The sequence below is a fragment of the Vanessa cardui genome, chromosome 29 (assembly GCF_905220365.1).
Source record: "Vanessa cardui chromosome 29, ilVanCard2.1, whole genome shotgun sequence".
Taxonomy (NCBI): domain Eukaryota; kingdom Metazoa; phylum Arthropoda; class Insecta; order Lepidoptera; family Nymphalidae; genus Vanessa; species Vanessa cardui.
Genome location: NC_061151.1, coordinates 1,250,024 through 1,273,509, shown reverse-complemented (window position 1 = coordinate 1,273,509; position 23,486 = coordinate 1,250,024). Strand labels below are relative to the sequence as shown.

The window sequence follows — 23,486 nt, the reverse complement described above, 5'->3', positions numbered from 1 at the left end:
CTCAGTCAAATGAGATTTAATATTATTAACGTACAAAAATAATCGAATTCACAATTACAACTTCTTACAGTCAAAGTTATCTGGCTCATAATTATGGTTCATATTTATTTGGGCTCATTTTTATATAGCGTCTGAATTGACTATTAACTACAACTTCTTATAGTCAAAGTGATCTGGCTCATAATTATGGTTCATGTTTAATCTGGCTCATGTTTTATATAGCGTCTGAATTGACTATTAACTACAAGATATTCGAACTTGAAATCATGGAGAGAAGATTATGCTTTGATATAAAATCCATAACACGAATAATGTAATCGTTTTGATCCAAAATTCTACATCTAATCCCTTCCCGGCTAACACCATATTATTTCTTGTCTATTATACCTGGAAACAGAAAAACAATTACTACTTTTCACAAGAAAATACACTTAAAAGACCTGCCGCTGAGAGTTTGGTGGTGGTGCTTTAGGCAAACCCATTTTGGGTACCACTCACTCAACAGATATTGAGTTTTTGGTTTATTTTTATAAAATCAATGGTGAATATATGAATGGCGGACGAGGACGGCCACCTGAAGGTAAGTGGTCACCATCGCCCATAGACAATGACGCTGTAAGAAACATTAAGCATTCCTTACATCGCCAATGCACCACCAACCTTGGGAACTAAGATGGTATGTTATAACACAACATTACTTAGTACTGTTGTGTAGCCGTAGAATATCTGATGAGTGGGTGGTACCTACCCAGGCGGGCTTGCACCAAACCCTGCCTAAAATTTTGTACTAATTAAAATAATAACATACCTATAATTTTTATACTTTCAGCTACGTGCTGTCCTTCGAAGATTTTGAATCGTCAGCTATTGTTGTATTCTGAAATCAATTTACAAATATAAATATAAGTTTTGATATTTCGCTTCTTTAATTATAATTAAATAACATCTATAGAATTCATCAGTCATTTATACATTATGGATCATTTCATAGATCATTCAATGATCCAGACACTCGATTAATTGTTTATATTAGAATATTATTATAGAAAAATATATAAATAATTTAAGAGAAACAAACTTTTACCTTTTATAATGATATTAATTTAACAAATTAGAAAATTAAATTGTAACAAGAATTATAACATAAATTAACCAAACAATCAAAGATTAACCGTTAATTTGAATGTAAAAACGATTATTTTTGAAAAGAATAATAGTATTGGCAAGGGCCCTTTAATAAAGGCATTAATAATATTCCTATTTATCTATTATGATTAGTTATTTAAGTCTAGAAGTATAACAGTTGCTGCGCTTTAACGTGAGCAAAGAGGGTGAACCAAACAACAACAACAGCAGCCTGTAAATTTCCACTGCTGGGCTAAAGGCCTCCTCTCCGTTTGAGAAGGTTTGGAACATATTCCACCACGCTGTTCCAATGCGGGTTGGTGGAATACACATATGGCAGAATTTCTATGAAATTTGTCACATGCAGGTTTCCTCACGATGTTTTCCTTCACCGCTGAGCACGAGATGAATTATAAAGACAAATTAAGCACATGAATCAGCGGTGCCTGCCTGGGTTGAACCCGCAATCATCGGTTAAGATGCACGCGTTCTAACCACTGGGCCATCTCGACTCAATTATGTGAACCAAACGCAAGTGTTATATTAATTAAATCGTAATCAACTCTGTAATCATTTTCACAATCTATATTAACATTATAAATGTGAAAGTAACACTGTCTGTCCGTCGCTCATTCACGACCAAACCGCTGAATCGAATTTGATGAAATTTGGTATGAAGCAAACTTGAACTCCAAGAATGGACATGGGCTACTTTTTTACCAAACACATGACACCTGAAACGCGAACAAAATCGAGGGCGACTACTAGTAAAGTACACTTCAGACTACCTCATTGTCAACTTTGGCGACGTGCCCGTTCCGCAGCGACTCGCGGAGCGTGTCCTCCTCGTCTGACGGGACGTCGTAGAACTCCTCGCTGTCCATGTCGATATCTGTGCCTGGTAACATACAAACATATTTGATATAACTAGTTTAAGGGTGGGGGTCAAACTAAATTTTTCAGACAACAATCAGAACTTTTTTGGTGCTAAGTCGAACAAAATTTAGACTATTAGGACAGGTGAATCAAATTATACAGCTGTGATGCTGTGTCATTGTAGATAACACAGCATCACAAAAACAACTAATTACAATGCTAATTATTCTTCAAAACAACACCGGCTAAACAATCTTAGTCCTCAAAAAATGTAGAAAAAAATATCTTAAGGAAATCTTGAGCCACTAAAATGCGGAGCGACAAGTGTGTCCAATATCGACAAACTAATTAGTATGGCAAAGCAACACTGGCAACACAATCTTACTCCTCAAAAAATCTAGAAGAATACATCTCGAGACAACTATCATATTCGACTAGAAACATCATAAAGCACTTTGTTTCTGCATGACTTGTGTGTGTGTGGCTGATAAGAGTATGAAGTTACTGTAAATGTTTCCTTAATTAATTACAAATACATATACAAACACAAATTTTTACATTTTACTTTTATTGATTATAATTAAATCATTGAATAGACACATTCAATGTTCCAGAAATTATCGCCAAAAAGTAATACAGCATACCTATTAAGGATTGGCAGTCCGTGAAGTATTCCGAGTCTGTGGCGTCGCCCGCGGGAGCCACTTCACGCTTGACCCGCGGCTTAGGACGAGCTCGACGCATATGTCTAAAACATACCAACAGGAACATTACGAAATTAAGAAAAAATCAGGTGATCTATGATTAAACAAAAGAGGTTGCTTTGAATCCATCTTAGTTGACACAAGGTCGGATTTTCAATTTCACTTGCAGCCTCACGAGAAGTAATAAGCACTCATAAAGTACGTCACTATAGGATCCGTATCCTACACTTTTCGGTCATGTTAAAATGGATACCACCTTACAAGCAATGGTCACTGCCTTCGACAAAACATATTAAACATTCTATACATCACCAATGCATCAAATACCTTGAGAACTAAGATGTTATATCCCTTTGTGCCTGTAGTTATAATAGCTCCATCATCCTTCAAATTTAAACACAATAATAGTCATCATTTTGCAGTAGAACGTTTGCGTGGATGGTACCTATTCAAACAGTATTCCTTGGTGGGCTTTGTGCAAGCCCGTCTGAGTAGGTACCACCCACTCATCACATCAGTTATTCTACCGTCAAATAACAGTACTCATTATTGTTGTGTTCCAGTTTGAAGGGTGAGTAAGCCAGTGTAACTACAGGCACAAGGGACATAGCATCTTAGTTCTATACTATATTCTATGTATTTCTTACAGCGTCATTGTCTATGGGCGATGGTGACCACTTACCATCAAGTGGCCCATATGCTCGTCCGCCAACCTAAACCATAAAAAAAAGTCTTTCACAAAGCCCTATCTCTTACATCTAGATATTACTCACGTCTCCTTCTGCAGCTCTCGAAGAGCTTCAAGCTCTGTCCTCATGGAAGCCACTTGGCGATCCAATCTTGCAACTTCGCTGACTGCAACAGACAATGTTACGATTTAAAGGTACGAAGACATTCGGTTCCTATTGTGCTAAATCATTTAAAACAGGTCTTCGAGATATACTAGTGGTTAGAACGTATGAAAAGAATATCAGTGTGTTTAATTTGTGTTTATAATTCATCTTGTGTTCCACGGTGAAGGAAAACATCGTACGGAAACCTACATGTGTAGGTACAACATTTTCAACGAAATTCTGGCACATGTCCAACATCGCACATTGGGACAGTGTGGTGAAATACGCTCCTAACCTTCCTCAAAGAATGAGGAGTTCTTAGCTCAGAAGTGAGAAATTTACATGCTGTAGATGTGTATGTGATACACATACAGCCGAGATTTCCCAGTCCGTGTACAGACTTACCATGTGTTTAATTTCTGTTTATAATTTAATTCATGCTCGGTGGTAAAGATAAATCATCACGCAAAAACCTGCTTGTGTGTTTTTCAATAAAATTATATTAAAATGTCAATAAATCCTTCTTGGAGCAAGGTACCGTCGTAAGTTTACTGGAACATAACTTTGTATTTTAATGTTTGAAAAAGAGTAACTACTGATTTTCTTGCCAGTCAGTCTCCGTAGAAACTAAATTCCGGTGGTAGCTTCACTTATTATAGCTCACCAGCCCGGGTTGGAGTAACGTGGATAATAGCTCCAAATCTTCTAAATATTAATAAAAAATTTAACAAAAAGAAAAACCGACTTCAAACAAATCTATTTTAAAACAAATAAATATGCACTAAAAAGAAATAAACGCATATGTAATCTTACGGTGACATATACATTAATACAATAGGCTATATACAATATTAAGACTAAATAACTACAAAAACATCTTTATTTTTACCTACTAAGAATGTTGACATTCTCGGTATATTTCTATATTATTATGTATAATCCTTCCTTGTAAATCACAATGTTTATTGATGACGACCGCATTAAAATCCGATGCATATTAATTCAAAAGATCTAAGCGTCCCGATGTAAAGGTAAAGTAACGGCCTGTACATTACCCACTGCTGGGCTAAGGCCTCCTCTCCCATTATGGAGAGGGTTTGGAACATATTCCACCACGCTGTTCCAATGCGGGTTGGTGGAATGCACATGTGGCAGAATTTCGATGAAACTAGACACATGCAGGTTTCCCCACGATGTGTTCGTTCACCGCCGAGCATGTGATTAATTATAACCGCATGATGAATTATATATAGTGGTGCTTGCTTGGGTGTGAACCCAAAATCATCGATTAAGCTGCACGCGTTCCACCCACTGGGCTATCTTAGCATCCCGATGATAGGGATAAAATTTATTTCATACAATGGAAAGATCGGGTATCTTATTAGATAACGGCCTGGGTACATACAACCATTAATTATTGTACCACCACACTACTTGAAGGCCAAGTGAACCAGTGTAATCCATTGCTCATAGAGATAACTCCTTTGTAACTGAGGTTGGTCAGTGTTACATTACAACATTCTAACTGTACTTATTATATAATATACTATATATTATGTTCTAAAAGTATCATATGTCATTTTATACATAATCATGAGTAGACTACACATGTAGACATAATCAAAATAGGAATAAAGATAAATAAAGCTTAGAATAATATTTTGCAAAGGATTCGCCAATAGTTTAACTCTATCGTGCAATACTAACAGTTCTTGATTAATCTATCTCTTGCACTCAAAATGATATTTTTTCACACATCCATAATAAATATCATAGATTATAAGCTCTCGACCAATAATATCACGTCATATTGATATCAAATGTTGTTTGTTTTCTAATACTATAAAAGGGTTAAATTTGCTTGTATCATATAAAGGAGTAATCTCCAAAACATATCAGCTGATTTCAACACTTTCTTAATTATTTTTTACTCTATCCATAGAAGATCTAAAGTATTTTCTTTTTTATTTATTATCTTTGTTTTTCTTCTGTAGTCTAGCGTAAGTTAAGTCTCTTAATACAATACTATGTGCTTAAAAGGAATATAGAAATATACACACAATATAGATTTTTTTTATGTTGTCTTTTGTTTCATTTTTATTTGAATAACCTCATACTAACTAGACAAAAAATCACTTAAGCATCATATTACCTATCCTATTTCGATAATTTATTGTAATTTAATATTTTCTCACCATTATCTAATACCAACAATGTTGTTTATGACTTTCATAACATAAGTTTAAGATTATTATTATTAACTATGATGATGATTTCATCTTTTATACAGGGATTTTGCAATTTGGTCAGAAACTAAGACAGAAGTAGGTAAGCACTAGACAAAACTACACACTTATAATAGCTGTGCCTAAGTTATTCCTAAATATCAGTTATCTGCCAGTTAAAGCCCCGTCAAAATTCAGACAGACAGACAAAAAGTGATAAAAATGGTATTTTGGTATATGTACCGTGTAAACATTGAGTAAAAAATGGCTATTTTAATATTACAAAGGGACTCTACTCTCCAATTTTATTATATTTACATAGATACAGATTAAATATGAAATGGCAACATAGTAACTATTTTACTAATTCAACATCAAAAAATATACTTCAACCAGGCCGTTGACCTTATCTACAAGAACTAGTGAAGTGTCATTTTATGAAGTTACTAATTCAGAATGTAGGTTCTACTGAGTACTGACCAAAACCTCAATAGCTAATCTTTTTCATCAAACATAGATATGTATTTATCTTATACAAACTCTGATCTATTTCATCATCTATATAATTTTGTATGTACTTTATTTATTGCTAAATTATAATTAGACTTTTTAATTTACTCATTCACACATAAAATGATCTGTAAAATTGATAATTCTTAAAGTTATGTAATAAATAAATGTAATTCCTCACCTAGCATCGCTCGTCGTTTTTCGGCATATACTTGTTCATATATAAAGACTCCAGCAGCACCAACGAGGCCTACGATTGCGGCTCCCACCATCATACGAGGCGATAAATAGCTGTTGACATTCATTTTGTGATTCCGACAGTCTCGTTAAAAAATAATTTTATAATTTTAACGTTTTGAAGTATATTTTATTTATATTTTCGAGAGTTATTTTTTTAACGTAAATTAGTGTCAATGCCGTTTTTAAAAACAATTAGGTAACATTTGATTTGATTATATTTGATAAAACAAAATATTTATTTCCTTATTCTCCTTATATAGCGTACGTATGTTATTGTTTTTCTCTGGATATATACGCGATTTTTATACCGGTACGGAAACGTTAGGATTTATTTTAGCAAGCGTGAAGAAATCACTATTAAAATGCAAAATAAATGCAGCAAATTATGTATATTTTGCAAAATGTGCACGAACAAATTATGCACAATGAATATGTCAAAATAATAAATGTTATCTGTCAAAGTCAGTGTTTATCAAAGTAGTATTCAAAGAGAATGTAATAACTAATATAATTCTAGTCTTGTCAAATATTTTAATTAAAATTAATTAAATTTATACTGTTTCAAGATTTTTAAGCAATTAATATTACATAAACTTATTTTGTTTTAATTTTTTTTTTAATATATTTTTGTCCGTATGAATAGTATGGTGCTTCCCTCGTGTACTATAAAATGAAAACAAACTTTGATAAACGATTATACTATAATTTAGTTTAATTTTGCTTTTTTGTGGTCGATAAACACAAACTACTAATTATTATTTTTTTCTTGTATTGTTTGTTCTTCAATTATTAGTTTATCTGTCTGTGTATGGAAATGTCAAATAATAAACGTCAAACAAAAATCATATTAGTGTCGGTGTTTGCTCCTATTTTTCTAAACAATACCTTAAATATTAACAGAAACTGATGGTATTATTAATTTTACTGTAATAAATATGTGCACAATGTTATAAAATAATAATATACCTCAGTAATTATATATGTTTCATAAATTACTTAGGTTTGAATTGAAATAAATTCGGAGAAGCTTGAAACTATTCAAGAGATGTCTTCACCAAAAAATATAGAAGATGTTAGTGATAAAGATGACGGGGAAGCAATGGCTTCTATACAGTTAATAGTTAAAGATGCAGTGAAAACGATTGATTTAGAAGGAAATGAAAACGCGAATGTCGTAAACGAAGGGCCTACCAGAGAATCTATGGAGGACGATGACAACAGTTGTTCGATTGATAAAAACGTTGAAGACTTGCTGCTTGCTGATGCTAATCAGACTCAAGATAGTGATAATGTAGATGACGAGATGGAGCTCAGGTGGGAAGACGATGATCTGGATGACATAGATGAGATCAAGAACGAGGAGACTTTGCTTGAAGAAAGTTCCATAGATTCTCCCAAACCTTGTACTTTATCATTGCAAGAAAAAGTCATTAAAACCATTGAAGCAGAAGAGAAACTTCTGGACCTGGAAAATGATAATGAATTAAAAGAATCACCCCCTGAATCTATAGCAGAGACCCTATTTGCACCAAAAATAGATCACAATTTAAACAAACCCGATATGATGTTGGAAATTCCGAGTCATGAGTTGATTGAATTTAGTGACGATGACGAGGACTTGACTAATAATCTTGAAATGTCTCCCGACTTAGAAAGTGACGAGGAAATTTCTAATTCAACTGAAGTACCGGTTCAGTCAACTCAAGCTGATGTTCATGCAGATGGTGATGCACAAAAAGAAGAAGAAAATGTCTTAATTGATAAAGAAATAAAGGAAACAATGGATTATAAAGAATTGGAAAATGAAGCTAAATTGGCAGCTGATATACTCACAAAAGAACTTAACGCTATGGATACAGAATCAACAATCACAGAAGGGAATACAGAAATGGCAGAAGATTTCCTATTAAAAGAAGACACAATGGAAGAAGATTGTCTTCTAAAAGATGACTCTGTACAAGAAGATTGTCTGTTAGAAGAATCTACAGTACAAGAAATCATTGATGATGGTGACAGTGTAGACAGTGAAACAGATCTAAGTAAAGTTAAAGACCAAATACAGGAACCACTTGATATCCAAGATAATTTAGATGCCAAGAATACAGCTGATGACTCAGAACTACAAGAAGAAGATGCACAAAGCACAGAAGATATGACTGATTTGTGTGAAGACATATTGCTAGCAACTAGTGATAATTCTTTGGACGCTATGGATTCTGTTCCTGATTCAGAAATTAAAACAGCTTCAAAATCTGAAGTTATTGATTCAACTGTTGATACTAAAGACACGAATATTAATGAAACAGAGCTACATAAAAATGTAACTAAAGATAAAATGACAAGCACAAATGAAATAGATTCTACTACAGAAACAAATACTGCATCTGAAATAGAAGAACCTGATACAGATCAAATAATATCCCTGTCTAGTTCATGTAATGAAAATAAACAATCAGACTCGGGCTTGGCTGATACTGACCCATCAATGCTAGATTCAAAGGAGGAAGAAAGTGTATTGGATGAGGAAATAACAGATTTGGAGGGAAACAATAAAAGTGAGGATGAAAATGCTGAAATAACACACATAGAAGCTCCCTCAGATACAGAAATAAAACAAATGACTAAAGATGAATTACCCAATGCTCTGCAATCAACATGTGACGATACAAATGAATCTCCTTCTACATCAGAAGTTAATCTTGATTTACAGACAGATAAATCTGACCCAGTTGTGTCAAATAATTCTGCGGTTGCAAATATACAATTAGAAGTAATTCCAGCACGTACAATGGATGTTGACGAACCACAACCATCGACTTCTTTCGCTTGCCCTGAAACATCAAAAGGATCGACCGAACAATCGTCATTGTTTGGGTCATCAATAGTACAAGATACATCCAAAGATGTACCGGAAATGACGGATAGTCTCGGGCTTTTGGCTGAGTCGTGTAGAGTGATCGAGGAAGACGAGGAGCAGGAGTATGATGATGATGGTGATGGGGAGGATGAAGATGACTTTGACCAAGATGATGGTAAGTTATGCTTGTTTATTTTTATTATTTGACTATGTCATTGATGTTGCAGCTGGCTCATACAGATCTCAAAGTACTGGGTTCAAACACCAGGTCTGGCCAATGTAATGGACTTTTTGCCAGAAGTTGTATTGGATTGCCATTCTTTCTATCCTAGTTTTTAAGAGAAGGAAAATAAAGTAAAGTAAATGTAGTGATTATTTTTTCTTGAGTTTCTCTGTGTTGGAAATAGGTGGAACATATTTTCTTCAATTTTATCAAAAGGTGTATGGAAGTGAACAGGTTATATTCATGTTGATTTTCTTTTGGTTTGTTCCCTTAGAAATTGAATGTAAGTGTCGGTAAGTGGTGACCACTGCCTACAGAAACCATACTGATCTCATCATCATCATCATCAACAGCCTATTTTTGTCCACTGTTGGACATAGGCCTCTCCCAGTGCACGCCACTGTGGTCTTTCTCCGGCTACTCGCATCCAGCTCCTGCCTGCCGCCTTGCGTATATCGTCACTCCACCGTGCCTGAGGACGTCCTACACTACGTTTGCCGAGACGCGGTCTCCACTCTAGAACACGTTTTCCCCAACGGTTGTCGGTTCTACGACAAATATGACCAGCCCACTGCCACTTCAGCTTACTAATCCGGTGGGCTATGTCGATGACTTTGGTTCTTTGACGGATAACCTCATTTCTGATGCGATCCCTCAAAGAAACGCCGAGCATAGCCCTTTCCATAGCACGCTGAGCGACTTTAAGTTGGTGGACCAGCCTTGTCGTGAGTGTCCACGTTTCGGCTCCGTATGTCATGACGGGTAGGACGCACTGATTGAAGACTTTCGTCTTAAGGCACTGTGGGATCGACGATGTTAGGATTCGACGTAACTTCCCAAACGCTGCCCAACCCAGCTGAATTCTTCTATTCACCTCGTCCTCAAGGTTGTTTCTACCTAATCGCAGAGTCTGCCCGAGGTAGACATATTTTTGAACAACTTCGAGAACGGTACCGTGTATCGTAGTCGGTTCCGGTAGAACATGTTCATTGAACATGACCTTGGTTTTATCCAAGTTCATCCGTAGGCCGATACGCATAGAAGAATCAGCCAGCTCGTTCAGCATTTGTTGTAGGTCCTGCAGCGTTTCTGCCACGATGACGATGTCGTCTGCGAATCTCAAGTGAGAGATGTATTCGCCATTGATGTTAATGCCACGTCCTTTCCAGTTCAGCGTCTTGAACATATCCTCCATTGCATTAGTGAACAATTTGGGGGAAATAACGTCCCCTTGTCTCACTCCTCGATGCAATGGTATGGGATTTGTTTGCTGATTTTGTACTCGGACGGACATGGTGGCAGCTTCGTAGAGACATCTCATCACTTGGATGTATCGCCAATCAACTTGGCAACGCTGCAGGGACTCCAGAACAGCCCAGATTTCAACCGAGTCAAAGGCCTTCTCATAGTCCACGAATGCAAGACACAGGGGCCGATTATACTCATGGGACTTCTGTATAATCTGCCGCACTGTATGGATGTGGTCTATGGTGCCGTATCCGGTCCGAAACCCGGCCTGCTCCGGGGGTTGGAATTCGTCGAATCTTCGCGCAAGACGGTTCGTGATCACTCTTGAAAACAGCTTATAGACATGGCTCAGTAGGGATATGGGACGATAGTTCTTCAGCAGGGTTTTGTCTCCCTTTTTGAAGAACAGGACGACCACACTCCTACTCCACGCCTCCGGAGTTCTCCCTTCGAAGAGGACAGAGTTAAAAAGCGTCTGAAGTTCCCTAAGTACCGGTTTACCTCCCGCTTTTAATAGCTCTGTGGTAACGCCGTGCTCTCCAGGGGCTTTTCCATTTTTAAGCTGTCCAAGAGCAGTCTCGATTTCGCCAATACTGACTTCAGGCAGGTCTTCGGAGAAATGGCGTGTTAATGTAGCTCTAGGATCCTCATTTTCGGGATCAGGTCGAGATGCATGCGATGCGTATAACCGGCCGTAGAAGTCCTCTACTTCCGAAAGTACTGCCGGCTTAGAAGAAACGACTTCTCCACTTGCTGTGGTCAACTTCGTCAGGTGGGTCCTTCCAAGAGATTGTACGAACACCTTAGACCCCCGATTCTGCTCAATAGCTCTTTTTATTGCAAGAGTATTGGAGCACCGGAGGTCGTGTCGTACGCGCCTGCTGATCTCTTGGTTTAATTGCCGTTTCTCTGACGAAGTGACAGGTGGGTTTTCACGTCGTTTCTTCATGAGCCCCAAAGTCTCTTCCGAAAGGTTCGACTTCCTGCCCTTACGCTGCATGCCACAATATCTCGTGCCTTCTTCCCTGAGAATTCGGACTACATTTTCGAGGTTCTGGTTTACGTCCGTTGTGGTTTCCACGGCAGCGAATCGGTTCTCCAGGATTGACTGGAATGTTTCAGATCCCGCAATGGTTTGGAGCAGCTTTGGTCGGAGCGTGGACTTCATCAGACGGGCGCGCTCGGCCTTAAAATTGATATTCAGAGAGCCTCGGAGGAGTCGGTGATCACTACCGGTATTGAACCTGTTAATCACTGAGACGTCTCTGAATATATGCCTCTTGTCCGTCATTATGAAGTCGATCTCGTTTTTCGTCATAGTGTCGGGGCTTTGCCACGTCCACTTCCTTTGCGGCTGCTTCTTGAAGAAGGAGTTCATCAAGAAGAGCCCCTCCCGTTCGAGGAAGTTGACAAGCATTTGCCCCCTATGATTCCTGCTTCCAAGTCCATGGGGTCCTACTACCGATTCGCTGCAGTTCTGTACTCCCACTTTAGCGTTGAAGTCCCCCATGACAACGTTGTAGTGGGTTTTCGTGGTGAAGTGGAGGGCCCTCGATATGTCATCGAATAATTCTTCCACTTCATCGTCCGAGTGTGTCGAGGTCGGTGCGTACGCTTGCACCACCTTGAGGCTGTACCTCTCGGTGAGCTTTATAATGAGGTACGCTACCCTGTTCGACACACTGGAGATTTCCACCACGTTGTCAACTAGGGACTTATTTACCAGAAACCCAACGCCACCTTGGGATTGTTGGTCACCCTCTCGGAAGTACATTAGGTGGCCTGATTCGAGGGTTACGGTGTCCTCTCCCTCTCTACGGACTTCACATAGCCCTAATATGTGCCACCTAATTTTCCCAAGTTCTACCTCAAGTTGCGCTAGATGCGAGTCAAGCCGTAGCGTGCGTCCGTTGTACGTCGCAAGGGTCAGTCGGTTGTGGTGGCCTCCCGTAGCCCGGTGATTCTTAGCACCCCCCGTCCCGCCGTTACCATCGTCGCCACCATGACGAGGAATAGCGGGGCTGCCGGGAACTGGGGGCCGTGGCTTGCGTGTGTGCTGTATGTGGAGGTTGTGCCCATAATCGCCACGCTGGGCAGGCGGGTTGGCGATCGCAGGGCGTAGCTTCTCGCACCGGTGACGCTGCTGCCCGTCACCGGCCTGTGGTATTTAGCTACGCCTATTATGTTGATGGTTATACCGCCATCAGTCGGTCGCCAGAGCCTCGTTTGCTGGTCGGCAGGATGCACCACGGGCAGGTGAGGTTGGCTTGGGGCACTAAGGTGTAGTTTGCGCCCCCTTACATCCCAGATCTATGCTCCTTTTATCCGTAGCTTCCACTTACTCACCCTCCAAACTGGTACACAATGATACTAAGTTTGGTGGCCAATCCATTGTGTCTTCTCCATGGCATTGGCGAAATAATCTGTGCCCTCTCAGCATATAAAAGGCCAAAATATATAAATATTTGATGGTATATCTAACCAGAAGATGTGTCAGACCAAATAATTGTCACTGAGCGTTTTAGTTAGTTTAGATAATGGCCTACGAGCCGAGATGTCCCAGTGGTTATAACGCGTGCATTGAATATTCATGGGCTTAATTAGTTTTATAATACATCTCGTGCTCGGCGGTGAAGGAAACATCGTGCAGAAACCTGCATGTGTCTAATTTCATAGAAATTCTGTCACGTGTGTATTCGACAAACCCGCATTGGAACAGCGTGGTGGAATATGTTACAAACCCTCTCCTCAACACGAGAGGAGGCCTTAGCCCCGCAGTTTGAAATTTACAGGCTTTTGTTGCTGTTGTTTTAGTTACAACTTAAGTAACATCTAGTTTAATTAATACTTATTTAATCGTCTTAAAAGTGTTCTATTATCACACTTGCAACCTTTTTCAAATTGATAATGTCTAATTTCAGAGAGCAGTAATCAAATGACCGCTGATCATTCTGAAGATTCAAACGCTCAGCACTCAGAGTCAGAAGTACAAAAGGACTTGCATACTGACTTCGCAAATGCTGACGTGACTTCGGATCTTGAGAAACCTGAGAACATGGATGTTGATGACGTAAGATGAATTTACCTTGTCATTTTTTTATGGAATAGTTTCGCGGACTAGCATATGGGCCACCTGATGGTAAGTGGTCACCATCACCCATAGACAATGACGCTGTAAGAAATATTAACTATTCCTTACATCGTCAATGCGCCACCAACCTTGAGAACTAAGATGCTATGTCCCTTGTGCCTGTAGTTACACAGGCTCAATCACCCTTCAAACCGGAACACAACAATACTGCGTACTGTTGTTTAGCGAATCAAATTATCAGTGCCTTTGGTTCTTGCTCTATAAGGTTTACTGGAAGAGATTTAGTGATAAGGACTCTTGAACAGTCAGGGGAAAGGTCACCTTAAGATCTATTTTCGCGTGCTCAGTATGAGCGATAATCTGCTTTACAGATCGAGAATGACGTAGCGTCGCAATGATTTGATGTTTAGTTTCAAAAGATACTAAGAGCTTAAGACTTGATAAGGAATTAATTCGAAAACTGACGAAGGTTTTCTTACTCTGACTGTACATCTTTCATTTATGTAAATTATGTCTTAAGTTTTTTGGTTTATAATACTAATAAGAGTACTTTGTTTTAATAATCATCTCAGCACAAGATGAAATAAAGTAGCTTTCTGTCTGTATCCTTAGATATTTTGAACTTTTTGTTTGCTGTTATATAAATATTAATAAAATCGAAATTTGCCACATAGGCACATAACTATTAGGGCATTATATAGGGCAATTCAAGTAAAACTTAGTTGATAAATTATTTGTTAAGTGTTTTAAATAATCTTGTACCCCAATCCTGACTGTTCCAAGATATGCACGAAAATTTTATTAGAGAGATGAAAATCTAAATATTTTAATAAATCTCACGTATCTTTTATAAATTGTCCTGATTATTGCCTATTAGTTATACGAATATCATAATTAATTGTTAAATTATTTGTTTTTGATTTCCAGACAAAAACTACAGAGTTGCAAGAAACAAATAGAAATAATGTTGAATTACAATTAGAAAATGATGTAAGTATACAAATTACTCGACAATGTTTTTACGGGGCCCAGGATATGTTTCAGTTTTTGGGTGACCTATGTCAAGATCAAAATATACGTAATATATTTATTTTGTATAGAAATAGTGCCAGATGACATTATAAATATATTTTATTTAAAAAAAAAAAAGTATCAATGGACTAATATTTTAAGGAATTACTAATTACTAATATTCCTATTTACAAGGTAAAATTCAAATCAGGCCTAAAGCCTGTACCAGGATTTGGGACGACACAATTCCAGGGGTTAATTATCCATTGAAATTTACAGTAGTCGTTATTAACACTTATGTATAGTTGTATTTTGAACTAACTGCACCCGCGACCTTAATCGCGTTTGTAATTAACAAAAAACATATTATTGTAGCCTAAGTTACTCCTTATTATATCAGTTATCTGCCAGTGAAGGTCCTGTCAAATCGGTCTGGCATTTCCAGATTAACCGGAACAAACATACAGACGGACAAAAAATTGTAAAAAAAAAGTTATTTTGGTATATGTACCGTGTAGTTGAGAAAAAAAGTCCTATTTTAATATTACAAACAGACACTCCAATTTTATTATATGTATAGATTAATAGTATTTTTATGACAGGACAAAAAACAAAATCGAGATATGGACGTCGAAACTGTGAAACTGTCGGACGCGTCGGATGTAGAGATCGATACGGAGACAGGAGAAACAACAATACTAAAGAATTTGTTGTTGAAAACAACAGGTGAGTCATTATTGTGATACAACAACAACAGCCTGTAAATTTCCCACTGTTTGGCTAAGGCCTCCTCTCCCTTTGAGGAGAAAGTTTGGAACATATTCCACCACGCTATTTCAATGAGGGTTGACATTAGATACAAGCAGGTTTCCTCACGATGTTTTTCTTCATTTAAGACGAGATGAATTATAAACACAAAGTAAGCCTATGAAAATTTAGTTCTGCTTGCTTGGGTTTGAACCCGCAATCATCGGTTAAGATGTACGCTTTGTAACCACTGGAATATCTCGGCAATTGTGTAATATAGCATATGTAAATCAAAGGTATGATCGTTGAGCTAGGTTTTAGGATTATGTATCATATGTCCAGTAAAAAATTTGTGTATTATTTTAGATACAATTGTATCGGACGATGTTGACGAAGAGAAAAAGTCCCCGAGCAAGTCTAAAAAATTGGAAATAGTGAAACAGGATACGTTTATGAGCATTGTTGACCTCGGAGAGAGCTCCTCGGAAGACGGTAAGCTCTCCTGATAGGCAGCTCCCTTAAATAAATAATAAAATAAATAAATATTGGACAACATCACATACATTACTCTGATCCCAATGTAAGTAGCTAAGCACTTGTGTTATGGAAAATCAAAAGTAACGACGGCACCACAAACCCAGACCCAAGACAATATAGATAACTAATGAATTTTCTACATCGACTCGGTCGGGAATCGAACCCGGGACCTCGGAGTGGCGTACCCATGAAAAGCGATGTATGCACTACTCGACCACGGAGGTCGTCAAAATCAAAATATTTATCCGAGTGTCATAGAAACACTAATAAATCCTCATGTTATATTATTAAATCCTAATTATATTATATATGAGAATTTTTGTGAGGAAAAATCTATGTATGTTTGTTACTATTTCAAGAACTTGGTGGTAGGGCTTTGAGCAAGCCGCCTGGGTAGGTACCACCCACTCATTAGATATTCTACCGCTAAATAACAGTACGAGGTATTTTTCTGTTCCGGTTTGAAGGGTGAGTGAGCCAGTGTAACTACAGGCACAAGGGACATAACATCTTAGTTCCCAAGGTTGGTGGCGCATTGACGATAATATTTCTTGCAGCGTCATTGTCTATGGGTGATGGTGACCACTTACCATCAGGTGGCTCATATGCTCGTCCGCCAATCTATTACATAAAAAAAAAGAAAATACTACTGAACGGATTTGGATGAAATTTTTCAGTGATAAAGACAAATTAAGCACATGAATCAGCGGTGCTTGCCTGGGCTTGAACCCGCAATCATCGGTTAAGATGCACGCGTTCTAACCACTGGGCCATCTCGACTCTTTATAGTTATACATCAGGTTTTTTTTTAGGTTATACATCAGAATAACATTGCTAAGTTAAATATAAAGCGGCTACCACGTCGAAAAATAGAGATACCGTGTAGAGTCTCAGTCCAAAGCTTACTCGTAGATATTCCTATCCATATTTTTACATATTTAAAAAAAAATCGGCCCTTTGGGACAAAAAAATCTGTAAATCCATAGCTATATCCAAACCCTGTTACACACACTGTTTCAGGCAATTTAATGTTAAAGTAACAGTAAATTTCCCACTGTTGGGCTAATTCTATCTCCCTTTGTGGAGAAGGTTCTAAATGCATATGCACACGGTACTATAAAGTAAAATTTATTGCAATTTTTATCTGTTGGTTCAGGCTAAACTTTGAAACGACTGGACCGATTTTGACGGGACTTTCACTGGCAGATAGTTGATGTAAAAAGTTAGGCTATAGCACTAACTTTTTTGTGAAATAAAAATGCGCTCGATGTCGGCCACAGCTAGTATATAAAAACAAACAATGTTAAACACTCATTTATTTAATGTCCAATACTACTTGATAGGTTTCACTTTAATTTACGATATATATATTTGTTTTATAAACACTTTACATAATCTATTACACATTACATTTAAACATAGTACAATTACATATTATTACTACAAACCAATATACAAAACACTTGACATATTATACTTTCATCGCAATTTCACAAATTATCAACACAATCAAAATCTTAGAAATATTAATCCTATTGTACAAAAATAAATGATACCCAACACCAGTTTTACTTATATCCAAAATTCCGCTCCTGCGATGTTCTCTTCAACAGGGCGCCTTCGCATCTGTCAATCACTTACTCACTAAGCTCTAGCCATCTTTGCACAGAATATATTTTTATAATGTTTTTAAATGGCGACAACATATATCATAAGAGAATAGTCATGAGCTGTTTTACAAAATGTCCATTTATCTGTATTTTGTTTTGGCTTGTTGATATGTGATTTATTAATTAAATATTTTGTTGTCTAATTGTTTGTAGATGTTAAGGAAATGAAAGGAGAAACTGCAGTACAAGAAGATGTAGATGCTACTAAGTCTGTCGAGTCCAGCAGTACAGCTGAAGCAGATATTGGTGTTAAAGAAACTCTTGACGATGGTCAGAAAACGTCACCATCAAAAACCGTGAGTATTCTTGACTAACACTTACAGGGACGGCACACTATATGTTTATACTAGCTGTAAGCCCGTGACCTTCTCGTTTGAATTTAACAAATTTTTTTTTAACCTTAGTAAAAAAACAAATAAAATTAATGAATGCGTTCAAATTTAAAATTTTCTAAATTTAACCTCAAGTGAAAGAGCGTTAGCAAGAAAATATGTGAAAAGTAATAATATGTTTCAGCGAATTTTGTAGTTATTATTTTGACAGCTTTTGTAATGTCTCATATCATGTGTGTGACGTAATTGTGTCAAAGTCGTTCGGATAATGGTATATTAAAATATATTGTTATATACTTTATTTACACAGGTAACACCAGATGTAGTGGATAAGACGAATACACCCCCGAATGGAGATACGACAGTAGTTAGTCAAGAAAACAAGGTAATAATAATAATGACGAAGACAACAATTTATACAGCCAAACTACAACAACTTTATTTATACATTTTAATTTGAATGTAATTTACATAATAATAAATAAATAATGGATAACATCACATACATTACTCTCATCCCAATGTAAAGCACCACAAACACCCAGACCCAAGACAACATAGAAAACAAATGAATTTTCTTCGTCGACTCGGCCGGGAATCGAACCCGGGATCTCTGAGTGGCCTACCCATGAAAACCGGTGTACACATTACTCGAAATAAATATATATCAAGTTTTTTTTAGCTGTGAGTCTTATAATCAGTGATTGGTCCTCCTGACCGGATTTGATATGATATTAATATAAATTATGCCCTATAGCTCTAGGAGTAATGTAGTTTTCTACCAGTAAAGACATTTTGAGAATGTTATCGTTACTTCTGTAGATTATCTCTGATAAACAAACCAAAAAGTTTTACCGTATTAGGTTTAATTGAAATTTTGTAACATTTTTTTTCAGCCGAAACCTGCAATGGGTTTAGAAGTCTTCAGCCTAGATTCAGACGAAGAGGAACAAACTGCACCTCAAGAAGGTAATCTAAAAACTTACAGACTGATTTTTTTATATCGATCTGATGGTAAGTGGTCACCATCGCCCATAGATAATGGCGCTGTAAGAAACATTAACAATTCGTTTCATCGCCAATGCGCCACCAACCTTGGGAACTAAGATGTTATGTCCCCTGTGCTTGTAGTTACACTGGGTCACTCACCCTTCACCCTGGGCCATTTCAGAGCTAAGATGGCCCAGTGGTTAGAATGTGTGCATCTTAACCGATGTTTTCGGGTTCAAACTCAGGCAAGCAACACTATATATATATGTGCTTAATTTCTGTTTATAATTCATCTCGTGCTCGGCGGTGAAGGAAAACATCGTGAGGATGCAGGTTGGATTGGACTAATTTCATTGAAATTCTGCCACATGTACATTTCACCGCATTGGAATAAAGTGTTGGAATATGTTCCAAACCCTCTCCTTAATGGAAGAGGAGGCCTTAGTCCTGCAGTGGGAAATTTACGGGCTGTTACTTTACTACTTTACTCACCTTTAAACCGGAACACAACAATACCGAGTACTGTTGTTTCAACAGCAGCCTGTAATTTTCCCACTGCTGGGCCATGGCGTCCTCTCCCTTCGAGGAGAAGGTTTGGAACATATTCCACCACGCTGTTCTATTAATTGGCGGTAGAATATCTCCTTATATAAATAATAATAGTAAATCTATTTTTATGCAGCAGTTGCTGATGCCGCTAAAGCAGAACAATGTCAGGATGTGAAAGAAGAAACGAAGATGGAACAACTCAAGTGCATCAACAGGTCGTGCCCGGGCGAGCCTGGCGTGGAGTACTATATAGCTGATAGTGAGGCCATTAACTTCTTCGAGGCAGACAGGAAGAAGCGCGGCTACGTGTGCCAGAACTGCTCTGATGCTGTGGAGAAACGGAACCAGGTGATTATTTGGGGGCCTATTCTTCTTATGGCAAGGTATCCATTTCTATAGTAAAATTCCACAGACATTTTTAACTTTGCCGTCTCGTAAATTCAAATCGTTTTTAAAAAATACATTGGTAAAAAAGGCGTATTATTCGATACAAGATTTTGTAGATGATAAAAAGGCGTGGAATTAATACCTGTTGACTTCCAGGCAGTCTATATTAATTTAATAATTGTATTAACTTAAAAATTAACTAACATGACTGTATTTTTTTAAATGTTGAAAAAGAGTAACTACTGAGTTCTTCTCGGTAGTATCTACTTTCCGAACCGGTGGTAGCTTCACTTAATTGTTAAATGACGATTCAAAACTGCTTGTAAAAGCCCACTTGAATAAAGTATAGTTTTTTTTTTATTTTGATTTTTTTTGGAAGTAGAAATAATGATAAACATTGAAATAAAACTAGCTATAACGGATTTGAATCGCGTATATTAATTATTTTTATTTTTAACATCCCGACGTTTCGAGCACTTTACAGCGTTCGTGGTCACGGGTAGACTAAGGTGACATTTGTCAGTCAAGCCAGCGAGACCAAATCCGTTAAAACTAGTTTTATTTCAATGTGTAATAATCACGAAAATCTAAGATAATTGATGAAAGTGATAAAGAAAACTAATAAATTTTGTCATAATCGACTCGACCGGGAATCGAACCCAGACCTCGAAGTGGCGTACCCATGAAAACCGGTGTACACAACAATCGACCACGGAGGTCGACAAAATTTTGTTGTCCATAAGTTAGGCCATAGAGTGTAGGGTCACTCTTTGACCCCGTGACTGTAATTAGTTTGCATATCGCGAAAATTTAAGACAACATTATTATAAACATTTCTTGGAAATTGTCAAAAATGTCTTGTATTGGTATTTTCTTTCGGGCGTTCCCGTTGCCTTACCACTCGGCGGCATGGTGGAAACTCTAGGATGGTTTTAGTGGGTAGGACAGGGCATTAGGCATGTAGCCTTCAAGGCTTCGGTTGAGTCTTACATACCCCGTGCCCCCGACCGGGCGGCATGCGTAAACGAATTTCCTCTGGATAGGACAGGGTATTAGGCCCTAACACGGCGGCCCCGGTCCCCCAACCGGGCGGCATGCGTAAAGGCATTTCCTTCTCGTTAAACAAAAAAAGGGGTATTTTCTTTTCCGAACTGATGTTATTTAATTTGCCAATCAATAAGTAATGCATCTGATTGAATTTGATTTGCCAATGCGTTGCCAACTATGGAATGAAGACGTTCCGTTCCATGTGCCATTAATTACACTGGCTAACTCAATCTTTAAACCAAAACGGCCTCTGTGGTCGAGTGGTGTGTACATCGGTTTTCATGGGTACGCCACCTGAGGTTCGATTCCCGGCCGAGTCGATGTAGATTATCAGTAATTTTCTACGTTGTCTTGGGTCTGGGTGTTTGTATCGTCGTTACTTCTGATTTTCCACAACACAAGTGCTTTAGCTACTCACATTGGGATCAGGGTAATGTATGTGATATTGTCTCATTTATATTTAATGCGTTGCCAACTATGGGATGAAAACGTTCCGTTCCATGTGCGATTAATTACACTGGCTAACTCAGTCTTCAAACCAAAACGCAGCTAAGCCGAACCTACCCAACATATAGTAATATTTTAATTCTCACAGGAACTTATAGAAGGTATCAAGAACTTCACTCCGCTCCTGGAGCTGGGCATCAACAAGAGTGGTGAGGAGCTGGTCGAGATATCGGACTCCGAGTCCGAGGATGAACCGGAATTCGATCAGGATCAGATGCAAATCATCGGGATGGAAGGCGCCAAGTAAGTCGATTCAACAACAACAACAACAGCCTGTAAATTTCTCACTGCTGGGCTAAGGTTTGAGGCACTCCCTTTGAGGAGAAGGCTTGGAACATATTCCACCACAATGCTTCAATGCGTGGTGGAATACAAATGTGGCAGAATTTCTATGAAATTTGACACATGCATTTTTCCTCACCATCGTAGAATATATGTCAATGTAATCAACTGAGCCGAGATGGTTGTAACGCTTGCAACTTAACCAATGAATACGGGTTCAAACCCAGGCAAGCGCTGAATATTCACGTGCTTTATTTGTGTTTATAATCTCGTTGTCGAAGGTGGAGGAAAACATCGTGAGGAAACCTGCATTTGTCAAATTTCATAAATATTCTGCTACATGTGAATCCGCTAATATTTATTTGAGCAACTTGGTGAAATGTGCTCCTAACTTTCTCCTAAAAGAAAGAGGAAACTTTAGCCCAACAGTGGGGCATTTACGAACAGTACATGTTACACGTTATATATGATTTTAAATTAACATGGTTATTTTTATTATTACAGTTTTTAAATACGCGATATTTACCGTGTTTTATGTTGTATGTTTTCACGAGACTCGTGAACAAGACATTCGTAGATAATGTCGAAGTATCGAGTCCAAACGGATATAAATGTAAATATTCCGTAATTAATAACTGTAATGTTACACGTTGTTGATAATTCTCAATGAAATACAACAGGATACTATAAAGAAAGTATTAATTCATTGTTTTTGTGTCCAGGATAGCGGAAGAAAACCTCGCGCTGATGATAAACGAGACGTGGGAGAAATTCAAGATGGACGAACGTTTGGCGGACACTCAGAACACGTTGCAGAAGGAAATGGAGAAATTGCAAAGTGAGTCCTGTCACCGCCCAGAGTACAGATAATAAATAATAAATATTGGACAACATCACATACATTACTCTGATCCCAATGTAAGTAGCTAAAGTGCTTGTGTTATGGAAAATCAGAAGTAACGACAGTACTAACACCCAGACCCAAGACAACATAGAAAACTAATGAACTTTTTCTAAATCGACTCGGCTGGACGAACCCGGGACCTCGGAGTGGCGTACCCATGAAAACCGGTGTACACACTACTCGACCACGGAGGTCGCCATTGAAACAATTTGAGGTTATATATTGAGAAACTATCTTAGTTCAATCATTATTAGTTTTCTATGTTGTCTTGGGTCTGGGTGTTCATGGTACCGTCGTTACTTCTGATTTTCCATAACACTCGCTTTAGCCACTTACATTGGGATCAGAGTAATGTATGTGCTGTTGTCCAATATTCTTATTATTCTTATTATTATTTATATACTTTAAAGTTCTTATCAGAAATACGCTAAGATAAAAAAAAAAGCAATTTTTCCACAAATCCAAATTCCATATATTTTTTCCAATGGTACTCATAGTAGGTAGTCTTGTATAGTGACTATTTACAATTTAAAAGTATTTTTATAATTATGATTGTTTTAATATTAAATATTATTTATTCGACGTGGTCGA

At 37.6% G+C, this 23,486-nt stretch overlaps 2 protein-coding genes across 2 annotated transcripts in view; one reads left to right on the top strand and one right to left on the bottom strand.

Moving 5' to 3' along the window:
* On the bottom strand, positions 1–6,950 carry LOC124541942. Its single transcript, XM_047119880.1, has 6 exons — positions 6,455–6,950; positions 3,479–3,560; positions 2,646–2,749; positions 1,914–2,023; positions 809–877; positions 1–387 (listed from the first exon to the last, which is right to left on the bottom strand). The coding sequence occupies exons 1-5, from the start codon at positions 6,576–6,578 to the stop codon at positions 830–832; spliced, it is 468 nt and encodes a 155-aa protein (XP_046975836.1). The 5' UTR covers positions 6,579–6,950; the 3' UTR covers positions 1–387; positions 809–829.
* A 2,216-nt stretch (positions 6,951–9,166) lies between these two features.
* The window catches only part of LOC124541909 (histone-lysine N-methyltransferase eggless), a 38,530-nt gene continuing 24,210 nt past the window's right edge, over positions 9,167–23,486 (top strand). The window contains exons 1-11 of the mRNA XM_047119833.1: positions 9,167–9,545; positions 13,763–13,911; positions 14,860–14,922; positions 15,546–15,669; positions 16,057–16,182; positions 18,051–18,193; positions 18,540–18,614; positions 19,126–19,198; positions 19,902–20,116; positions 21,798–21,952; positions 22,714–22,829. Of these exons, the coding sequence (XP_046975789.1) occupies positions 9,302–9,545; positions 13,763–13,911; positions 14,860–14,922; positions 15,546–15,669; positions 16,057–16,182; positions 18,051–18,193; positions 18,540–18,614; positions 19,126–19,198; positions 19,902–20,116; positions 21,798–21,952; positions 22,714–22,829 (1,483 nt within the window). The 5' untranslated portion in view covers positions 9,167–9,301. The remainder of the gene's footprint in view (positions 9,546–13,762; positions 13,912–14,859; positions 14,923–15,545; positions 15,670–16,056; positions 16,183–18,050; positions 18,194–18,539; positions 18,615–19,125; positions 19,199–19,901; positions 20,117–21,797; positions 21,953–22,713; positions 22,830–23,486) is intronic.